Genomic DNA, 26,084 nt, shown 5'->3' with positions numbered 1-26,084 from the left:
GATTTCTTTACCATAGCGGTTAAAATCATTTTGACTCTTTAAAAAAATGATCATGTAACCAGTGTTCTCAGTTTAACAATAGACTTCCTCAAAAGGGATAATTATAATTCATTAAAATCTTACTGACTGGTCTCTTCTCATGTAGCTGCTACCACTAAGCAGCTCACTCGCCAGTTTGTAGGAGTCCTGTGCCTGGGGAAGCAGTGACTTGCCATCTTGCTCCTGACCCCACACCCAGCAATCCTCTTTAAATCTTTGATGATTTCAGGAAGATTCCAAACTATTTCCTCTTCCTGTGAAATCCTTCTTTACCATGTGCTCTAGGTCTCTTGACGAAAGTATGGAGAGGAAAAGATTCTGGGTTTTTGTTTTTGTTTTTGTTTCTTTTAAGATTTATTTACTTGAAAGAGTTACAGAGACAGAGACAAGAGAGATCTTCCATCTGGTACTTCACTCCCCAAATGGCCACGACAGCCAGAGCTGAGCTGAACCAAAGCCAGGAGCCAGGACCTTCTTCCAGGTCTCCCACATGGGTGCAGGGGTTCAAGGACTTGGGCCATCTTCCACTGCTTTCCCAGGCACACTAGCAGAGAGCTGGATCAAAAGTGGAGCAGCTGAGACTCAAACTGGTGCCCATATGCCATGCCAGCATTGCAGGCAGTGGCTTTACCTGCTACACCACAACACTGGCCCCGAGACTCCTTTTTCTAAATCTTGCTTTATGGTGGAACCTCTCGATAATTGATTAATATAAAGAATAAATGCTAGTTGGATTAATATATTGGAATTCAGACTTCAGCTTACTCTCCTTTCAAGTCAGTCTTTCAGCCTGCTCTGTTGATTCTCTGCTATGTCACCGTAATAGTTTTGAAACTAGGGACAACTGCTACCCAACAACATCAGCAGATGTTGGAAGTTGGGAAGACTGTGATAGGGTGGACATTAGTTTTGACAGGCAGCTTATGCCTCAGTATCAGAGGGTAACACTACAAGTAACCAGTCTCACACGCCAGTCAACACGAGTAGCTGGTGAGCTATAGCTGTGTGCCAGCTGTCCTGACCACGTCTGGATGAATCTGCAGTAGGAAGGTGGTGTTTAGAGAAAACCAAGGAGAAAATAATATGTTAACCAGAATAAACTCTGTGGGGTCAAAATAACAGTCTGGTGTTTTTGTACTTGTGTGAGATATAAAAAGAAAACTTAAGCTTCCATTAGGCTTAGTATGAAGTCCCAGACTGCTTGCCTGCACTTGGGCACCTCCAAAGAGGTGGTCAGACAAAGGCAAAACTGCCTGAACCTCGCATGTCTTTGATTACTCTGCAAAGCCTCAGTATCATTAACGTATTAACGTATCATTAACCTCTCTTCTTACAGATTGTCATAAATGGACACTGACATGGACTACGAAAGACCCAACGTTGAAACCATCAAGTGCGTTGTCGTGGGTGACAACGCAGTGGGGAAGACACGGCTGATCTGTGCCAGAGCATGCAACACTACGCTGACGCAGTATCAGCTGCTGGCCACCCATGTGCCAACCGTATGGGCCATCGACCAGTACCGTGTCTGCCAGGAGGTAAGATGTGCAGAGTGCCTTTAGCATCTGTAGGGCACATAGTTGCCGTTCGTTTAATTTTTAAAAAAAACTAGGAAGATGGGCCGGTGCTGCGGCTCACTTGGCTAATCCTCTACCTGCAGCACCGGTACCCCGGGTTCTAGTCCCAGTTGGGGCGCCAGATTCTGTCCCGGTTGCTCCTCTTCCAGTCCAGCTCTCTGCTGTGGCCCGGGAAGGCAGTGGAGGATGCCCAAATGCTTGGGCCCTGCACCCGCATGGGAGACCAGGAGGAAGCACCTGGCTCCTGGCTTCGGATCAGCGCAGCACACCGGCCATAGCGGCCATTTGGGGAGTGAACCAACGGAAGGAAGACCTTTCTCTCTCTCACTGTCCACTCTGCCTGTCAAAAAAAAAGGGGGGGGGGAGATGATGGGTAAACTATACATCAAAACAAAACTAAGGTTTTTAGCGTCACAAGAGAAAACAAAGCAAACGTGAGCTTGGGAATGTGGGTCTGGTATCCTGAAAGAGGGTTTGAGTCACGGGGTTCCGGGAATAGAGAGAGGACTTAGCTTAGGTCCTGTTGGAAGGGATAAGGAGATAAATGTGAGTGACGGGGCCTTGAGAGGGTGCACTCAGCTGGTCTGTGAAAGCCTCTGAGTCCCCCTGAGCACGGATGCTGTCTCTCCTGCAGGTCTTGGAGCGATCCCGGGATGTTGTGGACGAAGTGAGCGTCTCTCTCAGGCTCTGGGATACTTTTGGTGATCATCACAAAGACAGGCGTTTTGCTTATGGCAGGTAAACCTCGGCTAGTGTGGTGTGTTTGAGCTTGAATACAATTTCCTTTTCCAAATCAGCAGCCAGTTCACAGATCAACAAGAGCCACATCATACGTCCTTGAAATGTGTTGGGTTCTGCACTGTGTCTCAGAGAGGAAAAACGAGAACAGTGTTGTTTCCTGATGTCAAGAAAAGCTGAGTTTGTCTCACTGCTCAGGAAGTACCTTGTTGAAAACAACCAGTGCTGGTTACACTGGGAAGTTTGCAAAGAATTCTGCAGCCTTGGGCTGCTTTGACTGCTGCTTTCCTGAGTGATACCTTAATTTGCCTTCTGTTAGAGTGTTTTCAGTCATTTTAGCACTTGGCCACCCAACTTCAGAAGGTCTCTCTGTTCTTTTCATGACCATATTAGCAGAGTCTGCTATTTGCTTTGGGCTTTGTGTTATCTGAAAAGTCTATTTGGGAGTCATTTTTAAAAAGAAAAAAAAAATATCTCTGAAAGACCTTCTCAAAGCATATTTCCAAAATTAACTAAAGCACTAATGTCTATTTTTTATTTAAAAAAAAAAAAAGAAGAAGAAGACAAAAGAGGAAGAGGAAAAGCGAGTAAAGGGAAGATTAATCTAGAAGGACATTACTATGGATAGAAACAGAGTCAAAGTGCCTGAAAATACTTAACTTCTCTTGTCACCATAACTTTAGCTACCTCCTGGTATATGTCCTATAACTAGTAAAGTCTGGATAAGGCAGAATTTTTTTTACCACCTAATTATAAATTGCATTCATTTCAAGTATAGAGTTTAGGTATCATGGTTTAGTTGTCCTTCCTCACATCAAACATCCTGTGACCTCAGAGGATTGGATTAATTAGATAACTACATACTCCAAGCTTGTGAGTTACCCCTTGCTATTGAGATAAGCATTTTTCAAAGTTCCTGTTTCTTCAAGCCAGTTGCTTCCTGACCAGACTTTCATTGGCATTTATGCAAGTGCTCTTAAATGCTAAATAAACTGCTAAAAGAGTTTTTACCTATTCTTGGGAAGTAGTTCACACAGTCAATCCACAGTCTCAACCAGGGTGCTTAAGGGGACTTGGACAGAGGCATGTGGAAGTGAAACATGGTTTTAACATCACCTTGGTAACGAGGACTTTTGAGCTAAATGTCCAGCATCATAGATACTTTCCTTGAACTTCCTGGGGTTTGTTTTTTGTTTTGTTTTTTCTTTCCATAATGTTCTTGACTTTTATCTTCGTTGCCATTTCAGTTTTTGTCTTTGATCCAGTTCTACATATGAAATAATAAGAAATGAACCAGCTTGTAAGTGTTATGCACTCAGATTGATAATATCTTTGGTTTTAAGGAAGCATAATTTGAAAATGATAACTCTAAGCAAAGTCAGGATCGCTGCAATAGATTTCAAATGACTTTTGATACCCCCTTTTTCTAAAAAAGCCATGAAAATGGTGAACCTAAAGATGAGCTTACTGAGATATTTAGGTTAAAGTCTATCAACTATTTCAACACCCCAGTGGTTTCCTGACCCTTGAAATTAATGCATTTGCAGCAGTGAATTTTAATGTGGCCCCACAATGTAAACTTGTGTTAAGGTAAGAGAAGGGCTGCTTCAACATCATGTGATTCCCACTTGGGAATTATTTAATGGCTCCATGGCCTCCATGGAGCTACACTGGGACTCAAACAAGATCCCAACATAGAGGGAGTCATTTTGGAAGGCATCATGCGTTTGTTCACTCCCAAGAAAAATAAGCTGCTCTTTCCTGTGACTGCATAGGCTCAAAGTGCATTGTTCTGCCTTCTTGTCTGGAATGTTGGGTTCCATTGACTGTAACCTGTTCCCCTTTTGATGGAAACAGGAAGTGCTCTCCAAGCCAAGTTTGATTCTCTGAGCAACAGAGAGGCGTGGGGCAACACCCCCATGTTCCTGGACACGTTCTCCTTGGGACCTCTCTTTGTGTTCATGTTTGTACCTTGCGTTTCCTCTGTCTTTTCCTATTCTCCACAGCCTCCTGGCATCCTGCTAGTAAAGAACAAAAACCAGAGCAACCCTGTCTGTAAATGCTAAATATGGAATACTGCTGGTGTTGTACCAAAAAAGTTACATTTTATAGAAAAAAACCTCATAGAAATAGGAGTCACTTTTATTCAGTTTAAAGCTTTGACCAGTGCATTTCATTGCTGTGAGAAACTGTTTCTTACTGACATCCATTTTTAGCTTTCTATCATTCATAAAGGAGAAAAATCATAATTATGGTTTCTGACAGTCAGTTTGATTTGCAAGTCTGTTTTTTGACTAACATTTTTACTATGCTTGGTTTGAATCACAAGTCAGTGGGATGTGCACAGACATAAACGATGAGGCAGGTGGAATATATTCCTATTGTAGGGAATTTATGCCAAGGTATTTGGAACCTTTTTAAAAGAATTAATTTGATTAATGTGGTGACAGTGAGAGAAACCAGATTCACACCAAGATGCCTCAGACTTCGCCTTCAGTTTCCTCTGCTTCCTAGCACAAAGAAGCAAGTTGCCCTTCCAGCATTCCTTGACTTGGACAAATTCTGGTTTGCAGGGTGGATCCTGTGGGTCCAGGGAATGTCAGTGGTAGGCAGTCTGCCAACTTGAATTTGCAAATTTTCCTAGCAGGTTTTAACTACAAGGATAACCAGAATGGTTTTGCTCTTTTCATGCTTTAAAGGCAACCTGTCAGTCTTTTTCTTTTTTTTTTTTTTTTTTTTTTTTTTTGGTCAACCAGAATAATAGCTTTCATACATTGAAGACTCACTATGTGCCAGTCAACATATCAGAGGCTTTGCCAGTGTTAGCTTACTTAATCCCTTCAGGAACTTTAATAGGCAGACATTGTCTCCATGCTGCAACTGAGCAGAGTTGAGTTCTTTTACTGACATATCTCCCCCCAATAAGTGAGTCTTGGGTGCAGATTCAAACCCACTCCACCTGATTCCTGGCTCCCGTTCTTTCCACCCTTCCAAGCGCTTGTTCAACCTCATTTTAAATAGGGTGCAACTGAAATTACCTTGCATCAGTGAGCTGGGTTTCTGTTTATACTTCCATATTTGTGCAAAGGCTTACAACTATAAGAGATCTCAAAAAGCCATCTGCTCAGTTGACTCCTTCCCTTGTGGAGGGGAAATCATCCATCCATCTAAGAAAAAGCTTTGATTAGAGTGCTTGCTTCTGTTTGATGGGTTTGAAAGGAATAGGATAGCATCAGTGTCTTAACACTTCATGCATTTGAAATGAAAAGACCCTCTCTTCTCTGGAATGAACGACTCCAACTCTCTTATAGCCGTTCTTCCTACCACTGCTTCCTGTCGACTTTTGGATGAACTTTTGAAGCTCTTTTCTGGATCTTTTAAAATGTCAAGAACAAAACTGTACATAATAACCATGACCGTGATCAGCTGCTCTTTTTTGGCAAGGAAAGAGAGCCTCTTCTTAAAGAAATATCACTCGACTCAAAAGTGTTTTCCCTGGTACTCTTACCAAAATGAAGTGCTCAATCTGAAATACCTGACACTGGGCCCCTCAACCCCTCTTCTCTAGTCACAGCACACATAAATACTTCCAGGTTTCGTTGTTTCCTTTCCTTGGAAACCATCTTTGTTGATCAGTTCAGATAACTTCCAGACACTTACTAAAGCCTATGGTGATAATCACAGCAATAATTTAATCAGGGTACCCCGGCCAGGCCCGTGCCACATGCTCCCTGCAGCCTGTCTGCTTCGTTCTTTTGGTGACCTCACAAAGTAGGCTCATTTCACAGTTGAGAAAACAGGCACAGAAAGGGCCAAGATCAGACAGCCGAGACAGACTGGAGCTGAACTTTTCTCTGAGGTCTGTCTGACTCCAAAGCCCATATCTTCCCACTCTACCAGGCTGTCATGGCTGACGATGATGAAATGTTGAACTGAAATTTCCCACTGGTGTAGCCTGAATCTCACACTGTCCTATCGGGGCACTGAAGATCAGAATTCACCACATGCCACCACCTCGAATATTTAGATTAAATTCTTTAATCTATAGCAAAAAACAATTCTTTACATAGGAGCTAAATACCGAGTCCTTTCATCTGAAGTAAAAATGGTACAGCCAAGCAAACGTTTTGGAAAGAATTGGAATCTTCAATAATTTATTTGGTGCATCTCCCCAAAAATATTTACCTAAAATATTCAGAACCACTGTACTCACCCCTACCTCCAACGGTTTCTGGACATATTTTCAGTTTATTCTCACACATTGATTCTTCTCAGGCATTGTTAGTCCCTATGAAAAGTACAGTATGTGTTTTAAGTGATAACATTAATCAGAGCTCAGATTCCTCTATGTTTTGATAATATGTGTCTAGATCGAGTTTCACTTGGAAGGCCCATGTAACAGACATGGCATGAACACACCCTGTTTTGAATTCTCATTGGAGGCCCTTTTATAAACTTCAGGACTCTAGGTGACCAGCGTTTGTGTTTTTGCCTGGGACTGGCTTTGCTAGTAATTAAGGGGAAAAGTAAGAAAAAATGAAGTCATCTGCACATTTTGAGTTCACTCCTATTGTCCCTAGCACATTCTAAAAGCTGGGCTAGAAGTAATATCCTCTGATAATTTCAGGATGGCAAGGAGCCTGTTGTGCCATGAAACAGATCACAGAGGAGGCAGGTCAGGGCCAGGACTAGCACAAGGCAAGTGAGTCACTCACCTTGGCATCATAAAATGTAACTAATAATTTTTAAAACACGGGATCACTTACTGCCTTTTCCCCTTCTGCCTCAGGGTCAGATGACACTGACTTTATTTCAAATATTGATATTTTGTTCATCATAGATTTTTTTGTTGTTGTTGCCTTGATTCACCTGGATTACTGAGGTTTGCTTTGGTTTTTTTTTTTCATGCCTTTTATATTTTACACCAGACAAAAGTGCTTCACAGTCTTCACCCCGGTCCTAGGCAGATGGTGGGCTAGTGAAGTAGCAGAGGGAGGACAATCAGTAGTGCATGTACTGTATGGAAACACAGTCCAAGCCTCAAGAAGTCTAGGGGAGTCATCAGGGCTTTCTCTCCTGCAGACATTCATTCCTCTGGGCCACTGCAACAAGAACTGAAAACTGCTCAGCTTATTTAAAAAAAAAAAAAAAAAAAAAAAAACTAAAAGGCCAAAGAAAAACAGCTCTTTGGCCCAACAGACAGGAATAGCTCCCTAAAAAGTTAAACCAAAGCTGTTAGCTCTCATCTTTGAATATGCCTAAGCATAGCACTTGTTCCAGGGTGGGAGTCCTGGGGAGCAGTGACTCAGTTGCCAGATGAGTAAGAAACACGTCCTGGCCGGCGCCGCGGCTCAATAGGCTAATCCTCCACCTAGCGGCGCCAGCACACCGGGTTCTAGTCCCGGTTGGGGCGCCGGATTCTGTCCTGGTTGCCCCTCTTCCAGTCCAGCTCTCTGCTGTGGCCCGGGAGTGCAGTAGAGGATGGCCCAAGTGCTTGGGCCCTGCACCCCATGGGAGACCAGGAGAAGCACCTGGCTCCTGCCTTCGGATCAGCGGTGGCCATTGGAGGGTGAACCAACGGCAAAAGGAAGACCTTTCTCTCTGTCTCTCTCTCTCACTGTCCACTCTGCCTGTAAAAAAAAAAAAAAGAAAGAAAGAAAGAAAAAGAAAAGAAAGAAAGAAACACGTCCTGCCCCAGGCCCCATGTTGTAAACACAATGATGGAACTATCATGGTGCTCTTTACCAAAGCTCAGTCCCTGACAAGTAGAGAGAGAGCTCCTGACTGAGGGGTGCCAGACAAAAAGGAACACATTCTGTGTGATTCCATTTCAGTAAAATTCTAGAAAATGCAGTCTACTTTTTAGTGACAGGAAATAGATCACTAGTTGCCCGTAAAAGACGATGGAGGGGAGGGATGGGTGACAGAGGAACATAAGAATACTTTGGGAGTGTTGGACATGCTTGTTACCTTCACTGGGCTGATATTTTCAAGGGAAGTGCATTTATCAAAGCTGATCAAATTAAACACATTAAATATGCAGTTTAGTGTATTCCAATTATATCTCAATAAAATTTTTAAGAAGAGAAATATCTTTATAGACAAAGTTGTCTATGATAGGTGGGGAAAGTGTGCATAATATACTACATGTTTTAATTTGTTTTTGAACTTTAAGTCCAATGAAAACATAAATCGTTTATATGAAAAAAAAAATGGAACCAGACCCTTAACAGCTAAATATGGGAAATGGGATATTTATAGATGCTCAAGGCTAATGAGGTACACTATCATATCGTCAGGCAAGATCAACCTGGTTCCATTTTCCCAGAGATAGAGCCCTGGGCTCAGTGGACAATAGTCTGACCAAGTAGCCTGCTGCTTTGGCTGAAGTTATGTTTGTATCTTTTTCTAAAAAGATAGGTTTCAATGGGTACCATATGATAGCCCAATAGAGAACACCAAGTTCTGTGAAAGTGTTCAGTTTCTCCAGCAAACGGTAACAATTTTGGCTTTGGTAGGTTGTTTGTTCCAGAACTAGAGAATATGATGGTATCTCTCGGAGTATGCAGACCTCCATTGTATATCCCACCACCCCAGATGGGAATTGGGTGGGTAATTGGCGTGTCTTCTCACTTAGATTGGGAGCTGCACCAGGAATGTGAGACTCTACTTGTGTTTGTTTCTTGGACTGACTCCCAGTCTACCTTTCCAGCCTCATTTCGTGTTCCAGACATAAAATATTTATAGTTCTGTGTTCTCTGTAGCCTCTGCACCCGCTAGCATGCATTCTGTCACATAGAAATTACACTCCTACCTCACCTATTCTTAAGTAATTACTACTGGTACTCTAAGAATTGGGACCAGTATCATATGCTCCCAGAAGTTCTCCTGCTCTGTCTCACTCAGAATCCGGTATGTCTCCCTTATGTTCCCATAGACACCTTTGCAGATCTCTGTGGGAGCAGTGACTGCATTGTGTGAAAATCAGCTCCTTCATTTTGTCTCATTCGCCTTATTCTATTGTTCCTAGTATTTTTAGGACAGATATTTGTCTTTTTAATCTCTATCCTTAATGTCTGGGCTTGGTATATAGTGGAAGCCTAATTAGTGTTAGTTGAAGGAGTGAATGAATCTATCAGTTGAGTATTTATCAATACCAGGATTATATGTGCACATTTATAGCAACAGTAACAAATGACAGTGATGAAGATGAAAATGCCGGGGGTTGACCTTTCCTTAATGAATCCACAAATGAAAAGATGGTCTGTGAGGCCAAAGGAAAAAGGAAGGAAGTACACTCAGCCGCACTCAAAGAATCCCTCTTTTCCACTAGGTTTTTTAATTTGTAAATTTTATAAATGCTCATTTGAATGCGTATTCTTGAACAGAGAATTACTTGTAGTAATAACAGTGTTTTTCAAATCATAAGTTGTTTTTCCTGGTGCCTCTCCAAGATTTTTATAAAAATAATTTGGGGGGTCTGGCATTGCAGAGTAGTGGGTTAAGACACTGCCTGCAGCACCGGCATCCCATATGGCTGCTGGTTCTACCCCTGGTTGCTCCACTTCTGATCCAGCTCCCTGCTAGTGTGCCTGGGAAAGCAGTGGATGATGGCCCAAGACTGCACCAACATGAGACCCAGATGACGCTCCTGGCTCCTGGCTTCAGCTTGGCCCAGCCCTGGTCATTGCAACCATTTGGGGAATGAACCAGCACAGGGAAGACCCTCTCTCTCTCTCTCTCTCACTCACTGTCTCTCCATCTCTTTCAAATAAATAAAATAAATCTTTAATTAAAGATAAATAGTAAATAATAAATCAGTACTTTTAATGTATATTTTTAATCCATCTGTACACCTATAGGAGCATTAAATGCAACGGTTGAAGGTAAATTGTTACAGTTTTGTGTTTTTCCAAAACAAAAATACACTCAACTAAATGAATACAAGTAATTTTTAAAAATTAGGTCTGTGGTGAAAAACTATATACCCTGTGCTAAAGTACTCAAGCAAGGGGTTGCAGGAAAGATGATTCATCTAGAACACAGATCTGTCTGTATCACGCTCTGTGCCACCTCGGTCTGCTGTCTCACAAGGTTTTTTCTCTCCTGCTCTGAACTAATACTAGTCTTACATCATAGCTGCAAGAAAAAGCATCAGAAGTGCTGGGATTCCTGTGCCTGACCCAGCATAATTCCCAGGACACAACCGTCCTTGGAAAAGAGGAGTTTCAAATGAGATCGCAACAGGGATTGGTTGATGACCAGGGCTCCACCCACTTTCCAGGCCCTGGAAAGATAATGGTTGCTGCCCCTGGTCTCATGGCTGGGCAAGATGGTCCTTTATGCCTCATCTCAGAAAATCATTAATGGGCCCGAAAGAGGCCACAGAGTATGAATAATAAGACCACTGAGATGGGGGAAAGAGAGTAAATAACATAAGCCTAGTTCATTACGTTCATCTCTCTGCCTCCCTTTTCCTTTTTTAAATTTTTTTATTTAAATTTTTAATTAGTTTTTAACAAATTCAATGTGATTTGTATATACAATTTCCTTTTTTTTGTCTTTTACTAAACTTTAGTTTCACAGGCTGGTCAAATTTAGCAAAGTGTGTTGACTTTTCATCATGAAAAAAGAAAAAACGTCAGTTAGTGATGGAACTTTCTGATTTCCAGCCCACACAGTTTTCTCCTTTAAATTAGATGGTAAAAAGAAAGAGATTTTTGAGTAATTCTGTAGTGTCTTCAGTGGGTAATTCTATTACCTGTCTTTCAGCAATTCCATATCGATAAAGGACACAGATGGTAAGCCAAAAGGAAAATATCTCTTGATGAAAATGTTCTGCCATTCTTATTAGCTGCAACATACAAGATGCATCCTTAGTGATTTTTGAAGCTATAATCATATTTGTCTGATAATAATTTACAGTTCATAGAACACTTTCACAGATATTTTTCTTAGTGAGTCTTAGCAACAATCCTACCAGTAACTTTTAATATTTGTCATCATTAGATTGCAAAGTTATCTCACCACTTAATTCTTCCCCCAAATGTCTCTGCCCACAGCCTGGAGAGTATAGTTAGAAGGTTAAACTTCTGAATGCCAGAAAGATAAAGCAGATTAGTGAATTCATAAATTTATCACCTTGGCTATCCTTTAGTGATTTTTATTTCCTGTATTAAAAAAAAAAAAGAAATATGGTCTAGGAAATAGAAAGCTTCCTTAATTAAGCCTTAATTCTATTGCAGTTTACCTAGAATTACAAGTGTTTGGTGTAGTGGTTAAGACCCCTCTCGAGAGGCCCACATCCCATATCAGAGTACATGGGTCCGCATCCCAGCTCCACTACCAATTCCAGCACACTGTGGGAGGAAGCAAGAATGGCTCACATCGTTGGGTCGCTGCAAACCACCTGGGAGATAGAGACTGACTTCCTGGTTTCTTGCTTTCGCCTGGTTCATCCTTGGCTGCTGGGGGCATTTGGTAAGTGAGCCAGCAGATGGAAAAATCTCTCTGCATGTCTCCCTCTCTCCTTCCTCCCTTTCAAATAAATAAAAATGAATAAGGAAATAATAAAGAAAAACAATCCTAGAATTCGTCCTGAAAGTAACCTGTCCATTTCCTTAAAATTTGTTTGCTTTAGGAGATAATCTATTTCCTGGAAGGATTTTAATTCATTGTTATTCTAGTTTATAAAAATTACGAAAATATCCAAGTAGATGGAATAAACTAACATTTTAAATAGGTTCAAGCTCATAATTTTTAAAATGGATTAAGTGGCTAACCTCTGCCGTATACCTGATATTACATTCAGCAACAATAATCAGAAGAAATATAACAGTTCTCATTCTATTTTCATTGTTTATTAAAAACTTAAATAGACCTCCTAATTGACTTATTTTAAGCCTACACGCATTCATTTCTTTTAGACTTTGAGTCTGCAGACCTATTTATGTCCCCAGTATCTATAAGGCTTTTTATTTAATAAATATTGAGTGAAGTCCTCTTTTGGTACAGACACAGTATTGTGCATAATGGCAAAGAAACTAATAGGCACAGGACAAAATCCCTAAAAATGATCTTACAGTATAGTAGAAAGACAGCAATATAATCCAGTACAACCCAGTTTTTTTTTTTTTCCTAATTTTTTTTTTTTCATTTTATTTGAAAGTCGGAGACAGAATGAGAGAAAAATGCAAATGGTTGCAGTAGGCAAAATGGCCATTTCGGAGCCAGGCGTAAGATGCAGGAACAACGCTAATAGAATTGCTCAAACCAAAACTTACAGATCACTCTTGACTACTCTGGGTCGTGTCCCACATCCAGTCGTTGAACAAACCCTGCTAACTCTATGTTGATCATACTCAGAGTGCAGCCTCTGTACCTCTCCCATGCCAAGCAAAGTCATCATCATCACCTGTCTTGAGATGACAGCCTCTTTCCTGGTCTCTGTTTCTTCTATCTTTCTTCCACAAATTTAGTGAGTGCCCATTATATAAATAGAGACACCAGGTTAGAACATAGATGACACCATGTCATTCTGCTCAGAAATTTCTAACGGCTTGCCAGCTTGCTCCAGGGAAAAGCCACGCACATTATGAGGCCTTCATTAACCTCTGCCCATCACTGGCACTCTGAGTTCAGCTTCTGCTATTTCCCCCTCACCGCTCTGCTCCAGCAACTTGGCCTCTTCCCGCAGGAAAACATCCCAGGCATGCTTCTTGCCTTGGAACCAGCTGTTTCTCCCCCCAAAGCCTTCTTCCCCCAGATACCAGCATATTGGCTTCTTCCATTCAGGTCTTTACTGAAATGTTACCCACCCTGGCCACCTCATTCTCAACAGCAACTTCTAACCCCTAATGTTTCTGTCCCCCTTCCCTGCTTTATGTTCTGTTGAGCACCTGCTACCTAGCACAGTTCCTATTTCATGTATTTTTTTTGTTTGATGTGTTCTCCCCCAGAATGTTTGCCTGATGAGGATAAGCGTAAAAAGCACTGCAGTTTGTGTCTGCTGCTAATTGCTCTAACCTCAGCATCTAGAAGATGGCCTGGTACACAGTTGGTTATCAGTTACTACTTCTGCAAGAAATTATTAGATGGTTGCTTATTGATATTAGATAAGTGACTTGACAAATTCTGGTGCCTTTGCTGATTGAAAAAGATGGCTAGGAGGCCTGGGTAAAGGTTCCTTCTCATTGTGGATGAATGATCTTGCTGGTTAATACAGTTTGGTTTCAGAAGACTCAGGGAAGTTAATCTCAGGGACCTCCCCTCTGTAATTCCAATTGACAGCCAAAGTTTTCTTATATCTACAGCTATTCTTGCTCTCAGAAGAAAAAAATTGAAAGTATAAGAAGGAAGTCCCTCAGTCACTTAGTTTCAGAGACAGCCAAAAGAGGAATCCGGAGAAGAGATGAAGTTGAGAGAGAATTAACACATGTCCACCTTCTTTAGGTCAACACTCCCTCTTCATTGATCAGGAGTTAAATACAATTGTTTAAGTTATTTGTTTGAGTAAACTGTGCTTCATCCAGCCTCACATGTATTCTACTTCTTCTGATGATTGTGTGAGATATAAGAACACATTAATGAGAGCATTGTTTACCAGATATAGAAGATAAGATAACCAGTGAAAAATAGCCTGCTTCCATTCAGTAATAATCCACAACTGTCTTTGGTAGGGACATAACTCACTGTGATATTTGTGCTATGATTGTTGAACCAATCGTTTTTAAGACTCAAATATTATCTGCCTTAGGGTTTGTGACATTGGTGGGATATTGATTGGGACTTTCTTGCACTTAACAGCGTGCATTGCTTTGGCCCCATTTTCAGAGGGTGGGGGAAGACTGGTTTAAAATACTGTTTCCTACTAAACATGTAGTTATGAGCTTGGAGGAAATAGTTGTGCATGCTAATCACTCCCAAATCTGGATGTATTTCAGGGTGTTTTTGACAGTTTTCCCCACATAACATCTGTACTTAAGAAGCCTCACTGCTATTGGTAAAGTATTGACTTGATTTCTCTGCTCACATCCAGGGCGCTGCATGGTTCTGCCCTGCTCCCCTCAGATCCCTGCCAGGCACCGCCCTACAGGCCTCTCCATCTTCCATGAGTATGAGCTTACACAGTCATTCATCTCCAGGGCATTATGTGCACCATCACTGACAACTCCTCCACATCTCATACACACTGGGCTGCTCCCCTACTAAAATCTTCCAAAGCCACGTGTTACACGTCCCTTTTCTTTGCCATGCTCCCAGCTGTTTTGTGCTGTTTTGATGTCTGTTTGCATAGCACCGTCAGACTGTATGCATGAAAGGTGTGCTGTTGACATGAATGGTTTTGAAAATGTTTCTGTAAAGAGCCTACCTTGGTTTTAATTAGAGAGAAGGAAGCTTGAAGCCCACATAGTTGGAGACCAGAGACTCCTCCTTGAATCTTTGCCAGAAGGGGACTTGTACACATTGATAAGGAAAAGAAGTTCATTAAATGTGATCGTGATCTCTACCAATATAGCAGATATGGGAGTCTCTCCTAAAAAATAAACTAGATAGTAATAGGCAATGGTGACATATAAAGAGGTGGGGCTCTACCATAGAATAAAAAGTTTAAAAATACAAATGGACATTTTAAAAGAAAAGACTCTACTTGCAAGCAGAAGTCAGGTAAATAGAGTTGCTAGCTTTATTCTTTGTCAGCATGTTCTAAATTAGCAAGAGACTCAACCAGAACTGGGCACAATGGAGAAAGGCAGTTGGCTGTCACACTCACAGCTATCCTTTCTAGGGGACTGGATGAAATCTACCGTCTTCCACATTGCCCATTAAGTTGGCCTGATCTGATGATACTCTAAGCTAGAGGGATAATCTCAGAGTTTTATTCTTTTAATTAAACAAATAAGAAAACCCAAGGTCCACAGCTCCTCAGTTGGGTAATACTGGTAAGATAGATGAGACTAGAAACAGGAAGCCAAACTAAGAAAACAGAGAGCACTTCCATGATAGGGAAGAAAGAAAGTTTATTCCCAACAATAAAAGCTTGATACTGATGATCTGCCCTTTCTCAACCATTTATTCAAAGGAGAATTTGGTCTTTTGGTTTGGAGAAATGACTCAGCTTCTGGATGCTTCTCCAACCTTTTCCCACCAAGTTTGCTATATTTGACACTTAGACTTTATAAAGACAGACTTTGAGAACATGTGTGGTATTTGCTGTTCAAAGTCTAGCTCAGGCCAAGATAATGTGGTTAAAATGCATTTTTTTCACATTTTTTTTTCTTTAATCCTCCAACAAAAGTTGGACCCAACTGTGCATGCACTCCTTATGTTATCCAGATATCTTTGCCAATCTTTCACATGCTATCTTTGGCTGGTATTCCCCTTGAAAGATAACTGAAAAATATGCTTTCTTGTTTGTTTAATATCTGAAGAAAAAACTGATACAACTGAGGTTGGCTTTATCATCGCAAGCATTTTTGGATGACTTGATCTCTCTCTGATCCCCTGTGAAACCAGAGATTCCCAGTTGTTCCAACACACTGATTTTCTTTGGATCCTTTTTGACTTACCTAATCTAATATTATTTCATGAGTATAATTGATGCATTTGTACCTGATTGAAACTCTTATGTTAATATTTTCCTCTTAGGAATAAGAAATAATATTTTTCACTAAAAAATAAACATTGCATGACCAAGCAACTAAGACTTAAGGGTACTTAAGTCCTTTTTAATTGTAGTTTTTTCTAATAAAGCAGTTTAGCCCAGTCAAAAAATTAATAAAAAATAAATAAGACAAGCATTTTAAACCTCTTCATACCCCTTCTGGAGTTTAGAATCTTGTCCACCCAGGGCTCTTCTCTGCAGTTTCAAATTCTTGTGCTTTCTATGCCCAATAGCTGTAGGGTTCTGTTTAAATCCCATCAGATTCTTTTTTACAGCTTAAATAGGACCCTGAAGGTCACTTCTAGACTAACCCTACTGTATCTGTGAGAATATCCTCATCACACTACCCCCATCCAATTATTTTTAAATTCATTCTTCAAAGTTAAAAAAAAAAAATGTAACTGAGCCATATCCGCAGAAATGCTAGAACTTGCCATTTTCTTTTTTATCTTTCATAGGAATGGCATTTTTAAACACAGGCTTATGTCAGACATTGAACAGTCTCCACACAGGAATGAATGTTTTGATTAAAAGTTATTTAATATCTCTAGTTCCTTGGAACTCTGCCAAAAGCTAGAGATATTCATAGCTGCAGGTCTTGTGCCTTTGACTAGAGAGAAACATGCCTCAAAATCTAGAGGGAATAAGTGGCATTCTCAGAATAATTGCCTGGTTGTATAGGTGTTTATATCACAGAAGATACTGATAGACTGAGAATTAGGAATTCAAAAAGTATGTTGGTAATGAGGAACATGTCTAAACAGCATCTTTCTATGTAGTTCTCTGACTACATCCATTGATTCTCAGCCTTTTGGTTAAAACTAGGCTTAGGGTACTACAGTCATATAACAGACCTTAAGAGTAGAATTCTGGGAGATGGAGGCATGGGGAGAGGTTGGATTAATGGCACTGGTAATAGTTAGGAGAAATAAGTTCTGGGGTTCTGTTGCCCAGTGGGGGTCTATAGTTAATGTTAATGTACTATATATTTCTCTATTTAAAAATTAAAGTTTGGATTTGGAGTGTTTTCACTATAAAGAAATTTTAAATGTTTAAGGAGATAAATATATTCAATCTAGTTGGACATTAAATCATGTATACCTGTATTGGAGCATCACATGGTACCCCATTAACATGTACAGTTTATATGTGTTTCTTAAAAATTAAATAGACTTTTGTAAAGTTTGCATATAGTTTTCTTAATTTTCATTTAGATTTGGGGTAAAGAAAATATTTTTAAACAAGTTGGTAGTTAAAATATAAAATTTTCTTTAACCACTTTCAGTGTAAAGTAATGGTGACAGATTGTCATAGAACCTAAAAGTGAATACAAAAGGAAAAAGGAAAGCTATATTCCAAAATACAAATAGGATTTTTATTCAATGAGTTATTTTAGCTTCAGGGGGAGTATTGTTCTCACTCAGTACAGCCTCTTTTAACTACCATCATTTTGAGACAAAACATTTGAAGAACATTGAATTATTTTCCAGCTTTCCAATGGCATCTCATGCATTTAGATATTGATGCGACACATTTAGAAGTTGGGCCCTCTGGACCTGTGTGTGTGGTGGCATCGTGCTACTATCATCACAAGATTTCATTTTTTCCAACCCCCAAGGTCCTGTCCTTGTTTACAGGTCAACTGGATAGTAAATCCTATGCATTCAATGGCATGGGTGTTATCATGGTAACCTTGGCCAACAAGAAAGCTATGATTTCAAAACCTCACACGCTGTATCATAAAATTAGATAACAGAATTGACATTTAGATACATGTCTGTCATATAAATTAAGCTCTGAGAGTTATTTCATTTACAGCTTTGTGCCTTAATATGGAAATGGAAGGCACCAATTAGGACAATTTTATACATATACATTCTGTTCCCAATTTAGATACTGGATGGAATTCCTTAATTCTTTCTCTATGATATTGAACTTCAGATATTGTCATACTGTTCTTACTGTGCCAGAATTCATGGTGGCTTTATTTTATGATCAGGACAAAGATTATAGCAGAGCTTCATCAAATACCCGATATAAATAGGATTATGAATAATAGAAAACTCAGCCTGTGAAAAATGTAAAATTCAAAGCATTCTTGGCTTTACTGGACCGTTATTTATGCTGACTGGAAGGAAGACTGAGCATAGAATATTCCACTAACTAAATCAAGATTCCAAAGACAAGACATGCTTCACTTTCATTTATATATTTATGCATGTTTTTACACATATTATTCCAGCATCCAAGAATCTTTGATAGTATTTTTATTTTGAATAGATTCTAACCATGCAGATTAATACATTCATCTACTTTGAGTCCTAGGTCCTCTTTTGTAATTTGAAAATATTTCAATCTCAGAATTTTCCTTTCTATTTGCTGTGGTGTGGTGCAGTTTTTTTGGGATATAAATTTTAAGACTAAACTTGTGAATTACATTTAATGTAAGCACCCTGCAGTTTTCTGCATTGCAAATGATTATTTTTAGAAATTTTATGGTTGCCTGCATATATTTGTTTGTCTTCATTGATATGTAGGAGGGAAAGCTCATTAATGATGTAAAAAGAAGGTACGTTGATTCATAGACTTGATTCTTCTCATTATATAAACAATAAAGGCAATAAATTAACATCTAATAAAATTGTAAAGTTTATTTCTGAATTTAGCTGCAAGATAGTGTGTTGAATTCTCAAGCATAATTTTATTAGTCTTGTTTGTTAGTCTTTATATTACTCTGCCTCAGTAATTCAGCATATTTAAATCTAGAACAATAGTTTATAATTACTGCTAAAGATACCTTCTAGCATCTATACATCAAACACTACAATTGAACAACTATTTTGTAAAACAATACTTTGGCTTCTAGAATGGTAAGTTACTATGTAAAAATGAAGTATTTTTATGTCAACATTGACCACAAAACAAGTTTTCTTTTCCCATTTACCTGCTGTACCATATATAACATTTAAAACTTTGCCTCCAATATTTCCTCATCTTATCAGCTATCCGTCTTGCCTAGCTGTTTGATAAATACTGCCTCCTTGACTCATACCTAGTAAAGAGTCAAAATTCCTGCAAATTCAAGATTTTTCTTTTCAGAAACAGATAAGTAGTTTATGCTCTTTCCATGTGTGCATAAGTGGGAAGAAGGGCAGAAATCCTTCTATGTATTTGCTGACCCTGGATAGCAAATACTTGTTACATTTTCAGTAGTGTTTAAACTGTTTGCTTTATCTCATGGGGTTGAATCATTGTCACCTTCACGTTCAAACTGGTAAAAGGTAGTTTTTTTGTTTTTAATTATTTTCTTTTATCTTGAAACTATTTCTTTGAAATAGAAATAGTTCAGCATGTTGTGGTGCCAGGACTGAGTCAAGTTTGGATAACCATCTCTACCATAAACTGACTTCATTGGAAACTTTTCAGTGCATAAGCATTCCGTAGTGTGGTATGGAAATGAACTGTTAGGCTGTGTTGTGGGTGCTGGAATGTGGGGGCTTAGCAGGCTGTTTGCATGATTCCAAGATATGTTATATTCTCTGGTTTGTTTGTTTGTTTGTTTTTTTAAACTGTGACATGATGTGACATTAGCTGGGTGGGGAAGGGGAGGAACCATAATGGTATAAAAGAGGGGAAAAGTTGAAAGGCAATACATGTTTCTTTTGTGGCTTCCTTTTAGGTCCGATGTTGTGGTCCTCTGTTTTTCGATCGCTAACCCCAATTCCCTAAATCATGTGAAAACCATGTGGTATCAAGAAATCAAGCACTTTTGCCCTCGTACACCTGTTGTCCTAGTTGGCTGCCAGCTCGACCTCCGCTATGCCGATCTTGAAGCCGTGAATCGAGCCAGACGCCCTTTAGCAAGGTAAGCCAAGGACTCAGTGTTTCACTGCACTGGGCAAATGAAAATTTAGAGCTAGCAGGTGTATCTGTGGCCTGGAATTCTGTTCTTCAGTGGTTCTGGTACTCCCATCAATCAGCCATATGCTTTAAGTCAGCCCATTAATCACAAGAGAGCATGCTCTGACTCCCTTCTCATGTTCACCATCATCTCTTAGATCAGAACTCATTTTTGTGAAAAAGTTGGCCAGTACTTGAAAAGAATTCTGTTTTTATAAGGTGGTGTGTAAAATGCCTTGAAATTTGTAAAGTATTAAACAAAATGTTAGCTACCCATAATAAAATGCCCTTCTTCAAGTTATGATTATTACAATAAAAATAATTCACAGAGTGATTAACAATTGTGGATCTCCAGGGAATATCATGTTCATTCACATATGCATATCCAGATGTTTTTACCCTTCCTCAGGTTCCTGAGTTCCACTTTGAGAGTATTTCCATCCTAAGATGACAGTGGACAATGTCCAGTTGTTTGTTTTTTTTTTGTTTTTTTTTTTAGATTTTTTATTTATTTATTTGAGAGGTAGAGTTACAATCAGTGAGAGGGAGAGACAGAGAGAAAGGTCTTCCATCTGCTGGTTCACTCCCCAAATGGCCGCAAATGGCCAGAGCTGCGCTGATCCAAAGCCAGGAGCTTCCTCCAGGTCTCCTACTTAGGCGCAGGGGCCCAAGGGCTCAGGCCATCTTCTACTGCTTTCCCAAGCCATAGTAGAGAGCTGGATCAGAAGTGGAGCAGCCGGGACTAGAACCCGCGCCCATATGGGATGCCGGCGCCACAGATGGAGGATTGACCTACTGCACCACAGCGCCAGCTCCTAGGGTCCAGTTTTTAAAACTCATTTGGACCAGACCAGGCATCCCACTAAATGGTTAAAATGCTCGTGTCCCACTTCCTGCCCAATGCGGGCCCTGGTATATAGCAGTATTGACTCATGTGATTGGGTTCCTGCCACCAAGGCGGGAGAAACTGGGTTGTTTTAAAGATCCTGGCTTTGGCGCCAACTAGGGGCCACTGAGGGAATTTTAAGAGTGAACCAGTTGACCGGCGCCGCGGCTCACTAGGCTAATCCTCCACCTGCAGTACCGGCACCCTGGGTTCTAGTCACAGTTGGGGTGCCGGATTCTGTCCCAGTTGCCCCTCTTCCAGGCCAGCTCTCTGCTGTGGCCCGGGAAGGCAATGGAGGATGGCCCAAGTGCTTGGGCCCTGCACCCGCATGGGAGACCAGGAGGAAGCACCTGCTGGCTCCTGGCTTTGGATTGGCGCAGGCGCCAGCCACTTGGGGGGTAAACCAATGAAAGGAAGACCTTTCTCTCTGTCTCTCTGTCTCTCACTCACTGTCTAACTCTGCCTGTCAAAAAAAAAAAAAAGAGTGAACCAGTAGATAGGTGCTCTCCCTCTCTGCCTCAAATTAAGTTGTTAAGGCACTTGTTGTAGTAGTTAAGATGCTGGCCTGGGACGCCTCCATGCCATAACACAATACTTGGGTTGGAGTCCTAGCGCCACTCCAAGTCCAGCTTCCTGCTAATGTACACCCTTTGAGGCCATGGGTGATAATCCAGGTACTTGGGTCACAGCCACCCATGTGGGAGACCCAGATAAGGTTCCTGGTTCCCTACTTCTGTCTGGCTCAGCCCCAGTTGTTGTAAGCATTTGGAGAGTAAACCAGCAAATGGAAGATCTCTGTCTGTCTCTGTCTCCCTGTGTCTTTCTTCCTTTAAAATAAAATATTTTGGGGGTCAGTATTGTGGCATAGCAAGTTAAACCTCCGTCTGCAATGCTGGCATCCCATGTGGGCACTGGTTCCAGACCCAGCTGCTCCCTGCTAATGCACCTGGGAAAGCAGTAGGGGATGGTCCAATTTCTTAGGCCCCTGTACCCATGTGGGAGACCCAGATGAAGCTCCTGGCTCCTGGCTTCAGCCTGGCCCAGCCCTGGCTGTTGTGGTCATTTGGAGAATGAAACAGCAGATAGAATATCTCTCCTCTCTTTGTAACTCTGCCTTTCAAATAAATTTTTAAAAAAATCTTAAAATAAAATATTTTAAATGGAAAAAAGGAGTAGGATTTTTAAAAATCTGTACTCCCTCAGCTTCCATTTACAAAAAACTAGTTTGTGTCTTTTTTAAGTTTGTTTTTGCTGCAGAACATAGCTTTTCAAAAAGATTTGATGTTAATATCTTCCTTCGATGTTTGCCTAATAGGCCTGTCACAAGATTTTATTTGGACAGAACTTTTTTATGCTGTCACAATGAACATAAATGATACTTTCTTTGCATTGTCTCTGATACTCTAGGTACATTTTGGATAAAATCGTGAAGGCATTTCATGTTCATTTTTCACAGCCCTTCTGTTCTTCAATGCATGGACTAGGAAATTGAATAGTAGGAGGCACACAGAAGGGAAGAAGGCTGCAGGGACTGAGAGACAGCCCCTGGCCCCAGAACTTTCTGAATACAGGAATAGGTTAAGGTAATCAGGCCTCACAGCCATGGACATGGGAGGGCTGGAGTAGCGTGTAGGGCTGAAGGGGACAGAGGATGGGATAATCCCTTGTGTAGGGCAACTCTGAGAAGGTTTCATGAGGGAGGTGGTATTTGAGCTAAGCCTTGAAAAGTTAGTTAGCAAGTTTCAGGTCAGTCCTAGGAACAAGGAAGACAGTTCCCCAGAGGAGCAAACCTTGACCTTAAACCTTCTTCCCTGCACTTTCCTTCCACTTTGGCAAATGTACTGCAGTTTGTCCGCTTCTCTATCCAGATCCTCAAATGCAACTCTATCCAGTATCAGATTTGTCCTTTATTTTCCTAAGTCCAGTGCCTGTCGTATGCATTACCTTTGGTGTTGAAGACCAAATATTGATTTGAGAAGATCAGTTCCTTACAATATGAATCAGAATCAGTATGCATTTGTGAAGAGTGTAAGAAGATTGCATGTCACCTGTGTTCTGGAATCCATCTCTCCCTTAACCATGGCTGTTTCATAACCATAGCACTCTCTTACTTTTACTTTCCAAAGATTTTGGCTTCCCTGGGTTTGATTAGATTGTAAGTGGGCCATGTGTGCCAGCCTAAAGGGTGTGGACTTTATTACATGGGCTTTGTGGAATTAGAGAACATCAACACAGCATTGCCTCCAAGTCATACTTGTGTTACATAAGGGCTTTTCTTGCAGCTAAAATGTGGACTCTGACAAAGACCAATTAAGAGGCTAACGCACCTGTCTAAGCAGAAGATGATGAGGGCTTGAGGAAGGGAGTGGAGGAAATGAGGAAGGGAAAGAAAGGGGCCTCGTGAAACAACAGAAGCTACTTGATGAGCTGTTGGAGCTCATAGTTTAACTAGGGCAAGCCCGGTCTCTGATTGCTTAGAAGTCTCACAGCAATTTGCAGATGTGGTCTTAGGTACATCCTTTAAACTTTCTATCTCAGCTTCCTCATGATGTAGAATTAAAATGATACGTCATAGAGTCGTTGTGAGGCTGAAATAAAAAATATATGGACACAGATGCACTATATTTAAGATATATTTAATTTATTTGAAAGGCAAAGTGACAGGGAGAGACAGAGAAAGAGATCTTTCATCAGCTGATTCATTTCCCAAAATGGCCACAATAGCTAGGACTGGGCTGGGCTAAAACCAGGAGCCTGGAACTCTATCCGGGTCCCTGACATAGATGGCAGGGCCCCAAATACTTGGGCCATCTTCCACTGCTTTCCCAGGCCCGTTAGCAGGGAGCTGGGTCAAAAGCAGAGCAGCCAGGATTCAAACCAGTGCTCTAGTATGGGATGCCAGTGTCACACGCAGCAGCTTCACTCACTGCACCACAATGCAAGCCCTGACATGTGTGCATTTTAAAGATAGAAAGCAAAATGTAAGCATTATGTGATGATGATGATGATGGTAGTGGCAAAGATGACAACAGTTAGGAAGTTACGATGGACCCAATGTATTGTCTCATTTAAACCTTTCAATAGTCCTGTACAATATGGTTCTCATCATTGTTGTTCCCTTTTTACAGGCGGTAAAGCCAAGGCTTAAAGAAGTTGTTACTTGTCCATGATCAAATAACTAGTAAAAGGCTGATACTAACATTTCTCTGGTTACCACTGAAAGCACTTTTTCATCATAAATCCCTTCTATATTTGAAAAATTTGAGGTTGGAAGTAGATTTTAAAAAGGTTTATTAAAAGCCTGAATAGGGTTTTAAATGTCTAATTCAACTAGGTGCTTAGAGAGGCACTGCTGACTATGTTGCTTCCCTAAAACAAGGCTCAATTACAGTCTTTTAAATATTTTATTCCAGGCCCATAAAGAGAGGGGATATTCTGCCCCCAGAAAAAGGGCGAGAGGTTGCAAAGGAACTTGGCATACCATACTATGAAACAAGTGTATTTGACCAATTCGGAATCAAGGATGTGTTTGACAATGCAATACGAGCCGCGCTGATTTCTCGCCGCCACCTGCAGTTCTGGAAATCTCACTTAAAGAAAGTCCAGAAACCTTTGCTTCAGGCCCCTTTCCTACCTCCAAAAGCCCCTCCACCGGTCATCAAGATTCCAGAGTGTCCTTCCACGGGGATGAATGAAGCTGCCTGTTTACTGGACAGTCCCCTGTGTGCGGATGTCCTGTTCATCCTGCAGGACCAGGAGCACATCTTTGCACATCGGATTTACCTCGCTACCTCTTCTTCCAAATTCTACGATCTTTTTTTAATGGAATGTGAAGAATTCCCCAATTGGGGTGAAGGAGTGTGTGAGAAAGAGAAGCAGAGCACGGATTTCCAGGGGCGGACTTTGAGTCCTGACCTAGATGGGGAGAGGGAGGAAGGCCTGCCTCGGACACCGCAGGCTGATCAAGGGAAGTCGTCAAGGAAGTTCCTGCTGGAGGCCACGGGGCCGGAAGCTGAGGGCTCAACTCCCGAGACACAGACTTTGGCCGGCTGGAGTAAGGGGTTCATTGACATGCACAAGGAGATGCAAGTCAATCCCATTTCAAAGCGAGTGGGCCCCGTGACGGTGGTCAGAATGGACTCCTCCGTCCAGCCAGGCCCTTTCCGCACCCTGCTCCAGTTTCTTTATACAGGGCAACTGGATGAAAAGGAAAAGGATTTGGTCGGCCTGGCTCAGATCGCAGAGGTCCTAGAGATGTTTGATTTGAGGATGATGGTGGAAAACATCATGAACAAGGAAGCTTTCATGAACCAAGAGATTACAAAAGCTTTCCACGTCAGGAAAGCCAATCGGATAAAAGAGTGTCTCAGCAAGGGGACCTTCTCAGGTGAGCCGGTCACCATCTGTTTCCATCCCCTGCTCGGTTGCACATCACACCCCCTGGCCCTGCTCTGCTGCAGTTTCCTGATATTTGCACTCTCGTGCTGCCTGCAGCACCCTCACACAGTTGCTTAAGCACTCTGGTGGCCTGCATCCAATCTGGGTTATGATCCATTCTTACACAACTCCTGCTGTCTGACACAGTACTTTTGTTGTGAAATTATCCTGTGTATGTGAACAAGGGTGTATTTCATTGTAAAAAGTTGACTCCCTGGCTTCTATACCAATGGATACTTACATTTTTATCTTTATCTTTAATAATCACTGCTCTGTATGGTGCTACGCATTTAGAAGTGGTTACTGAATCTGTTGACTAATTTTAAAACTTATGAGCAACATTTGCTCCAAACATTGGCCATTGTGGTATAGAAGCAGTATTGGAAGTTAATGAAAAGAATGTCACAAGTGCAGGCAGCTGGCACAGAGGTGACTAGCACTGCTTGGGATGCCCTCGTCCCATATCGAAGAGCGTGGGTTAGAGTCCGAGCTCCACTTTCATTCCCAGCTACCTGCTAATGTGCACCCTGGGAGGCAGTAGTGATGACTCAAGTAGTTAAGTTCCTGCCACCCATGTGGGAGACCTGGATTGAGTTCTGGGCTCCTTGCTTCAGAACTCTTGTAGTCATTTGGGGAGTGAACCACCCAATGGAAGATCTCTCTCTCCCTCTCTCCCACCCCATGTATATGTGTGTGTTTCTTTCTCTCTCTGCTTTTCAAATAAAATGAAAATAAAAATATTTAAACAGAAGTTGCTACAGATTGTTAGAAAATTAAGTTATGGATCATTAGACAAATTTGTCATGAACTGAATGGTGATATTAGAAAATTATTTCTAATTTTT

At 41.1% G+C, this 26,084-nt stretch overlaps 1 protein-coding gene across 15 annotated transcripts in view; it reads left to right on the top strand.

Moving 5' to 3' along the window:
* Positions 1-26,084, top strand: part of RHOBTB1 (Rho related BTB domain containing 1) — a 133,547-nt gene that overhangs the window by 90,701 nt on the left and 16,762 nt on the right. For 14 of the 15 annotated variants that reach the window (XM_051823870.2, XM_051823869.2, XM_070057694.1 and 11 more), the window contains 4 exons: positions 1,376-1,577; positions 2,251-2,354; positions 19,697-19,882; positions 24,217-25,190. In XM_051823870.2, coding sequence (XP_051679830.2) covers positions 1,386-1,577; positions 2,251-2,354; positions 19,697-19,882; positions 24,217-25,190 — 1,456 coding nt within the window. In that variant the 5' untranslated portion in view covers positions 1,376-1,385. Of the gene's footprint in view, positions 1-1,375; positions 1,578-2,250; positions 2,355-14,120; positions 14,356-19,696; positions 19,883-24,216; positions 25,191-26,084 lie in introns of those variants that run through there. The other variant, XM_008270102.4, reaches the window with a different exon arrangement.

The sequence above is a fragment of the Oryctolagus cuniculus genome, chromosome 15 (assembly GCF_964237555.1).
Source record: "Oryctolagus cuniculus chromosome 15, mOryCun1.1, whole genome shotgun sequence".
Taxonomy (NCBI): Eukaryota; Metazoa; Chordata; class Mammalia; order Lagomorpha; family Leporidae; genus Oryctolagus; species Oryctolagus cuniculus.
Note: the sequence above shows the minus strand (reverse complement) of the source record. Positions and strands in the feature narration are given on the sequence as shown.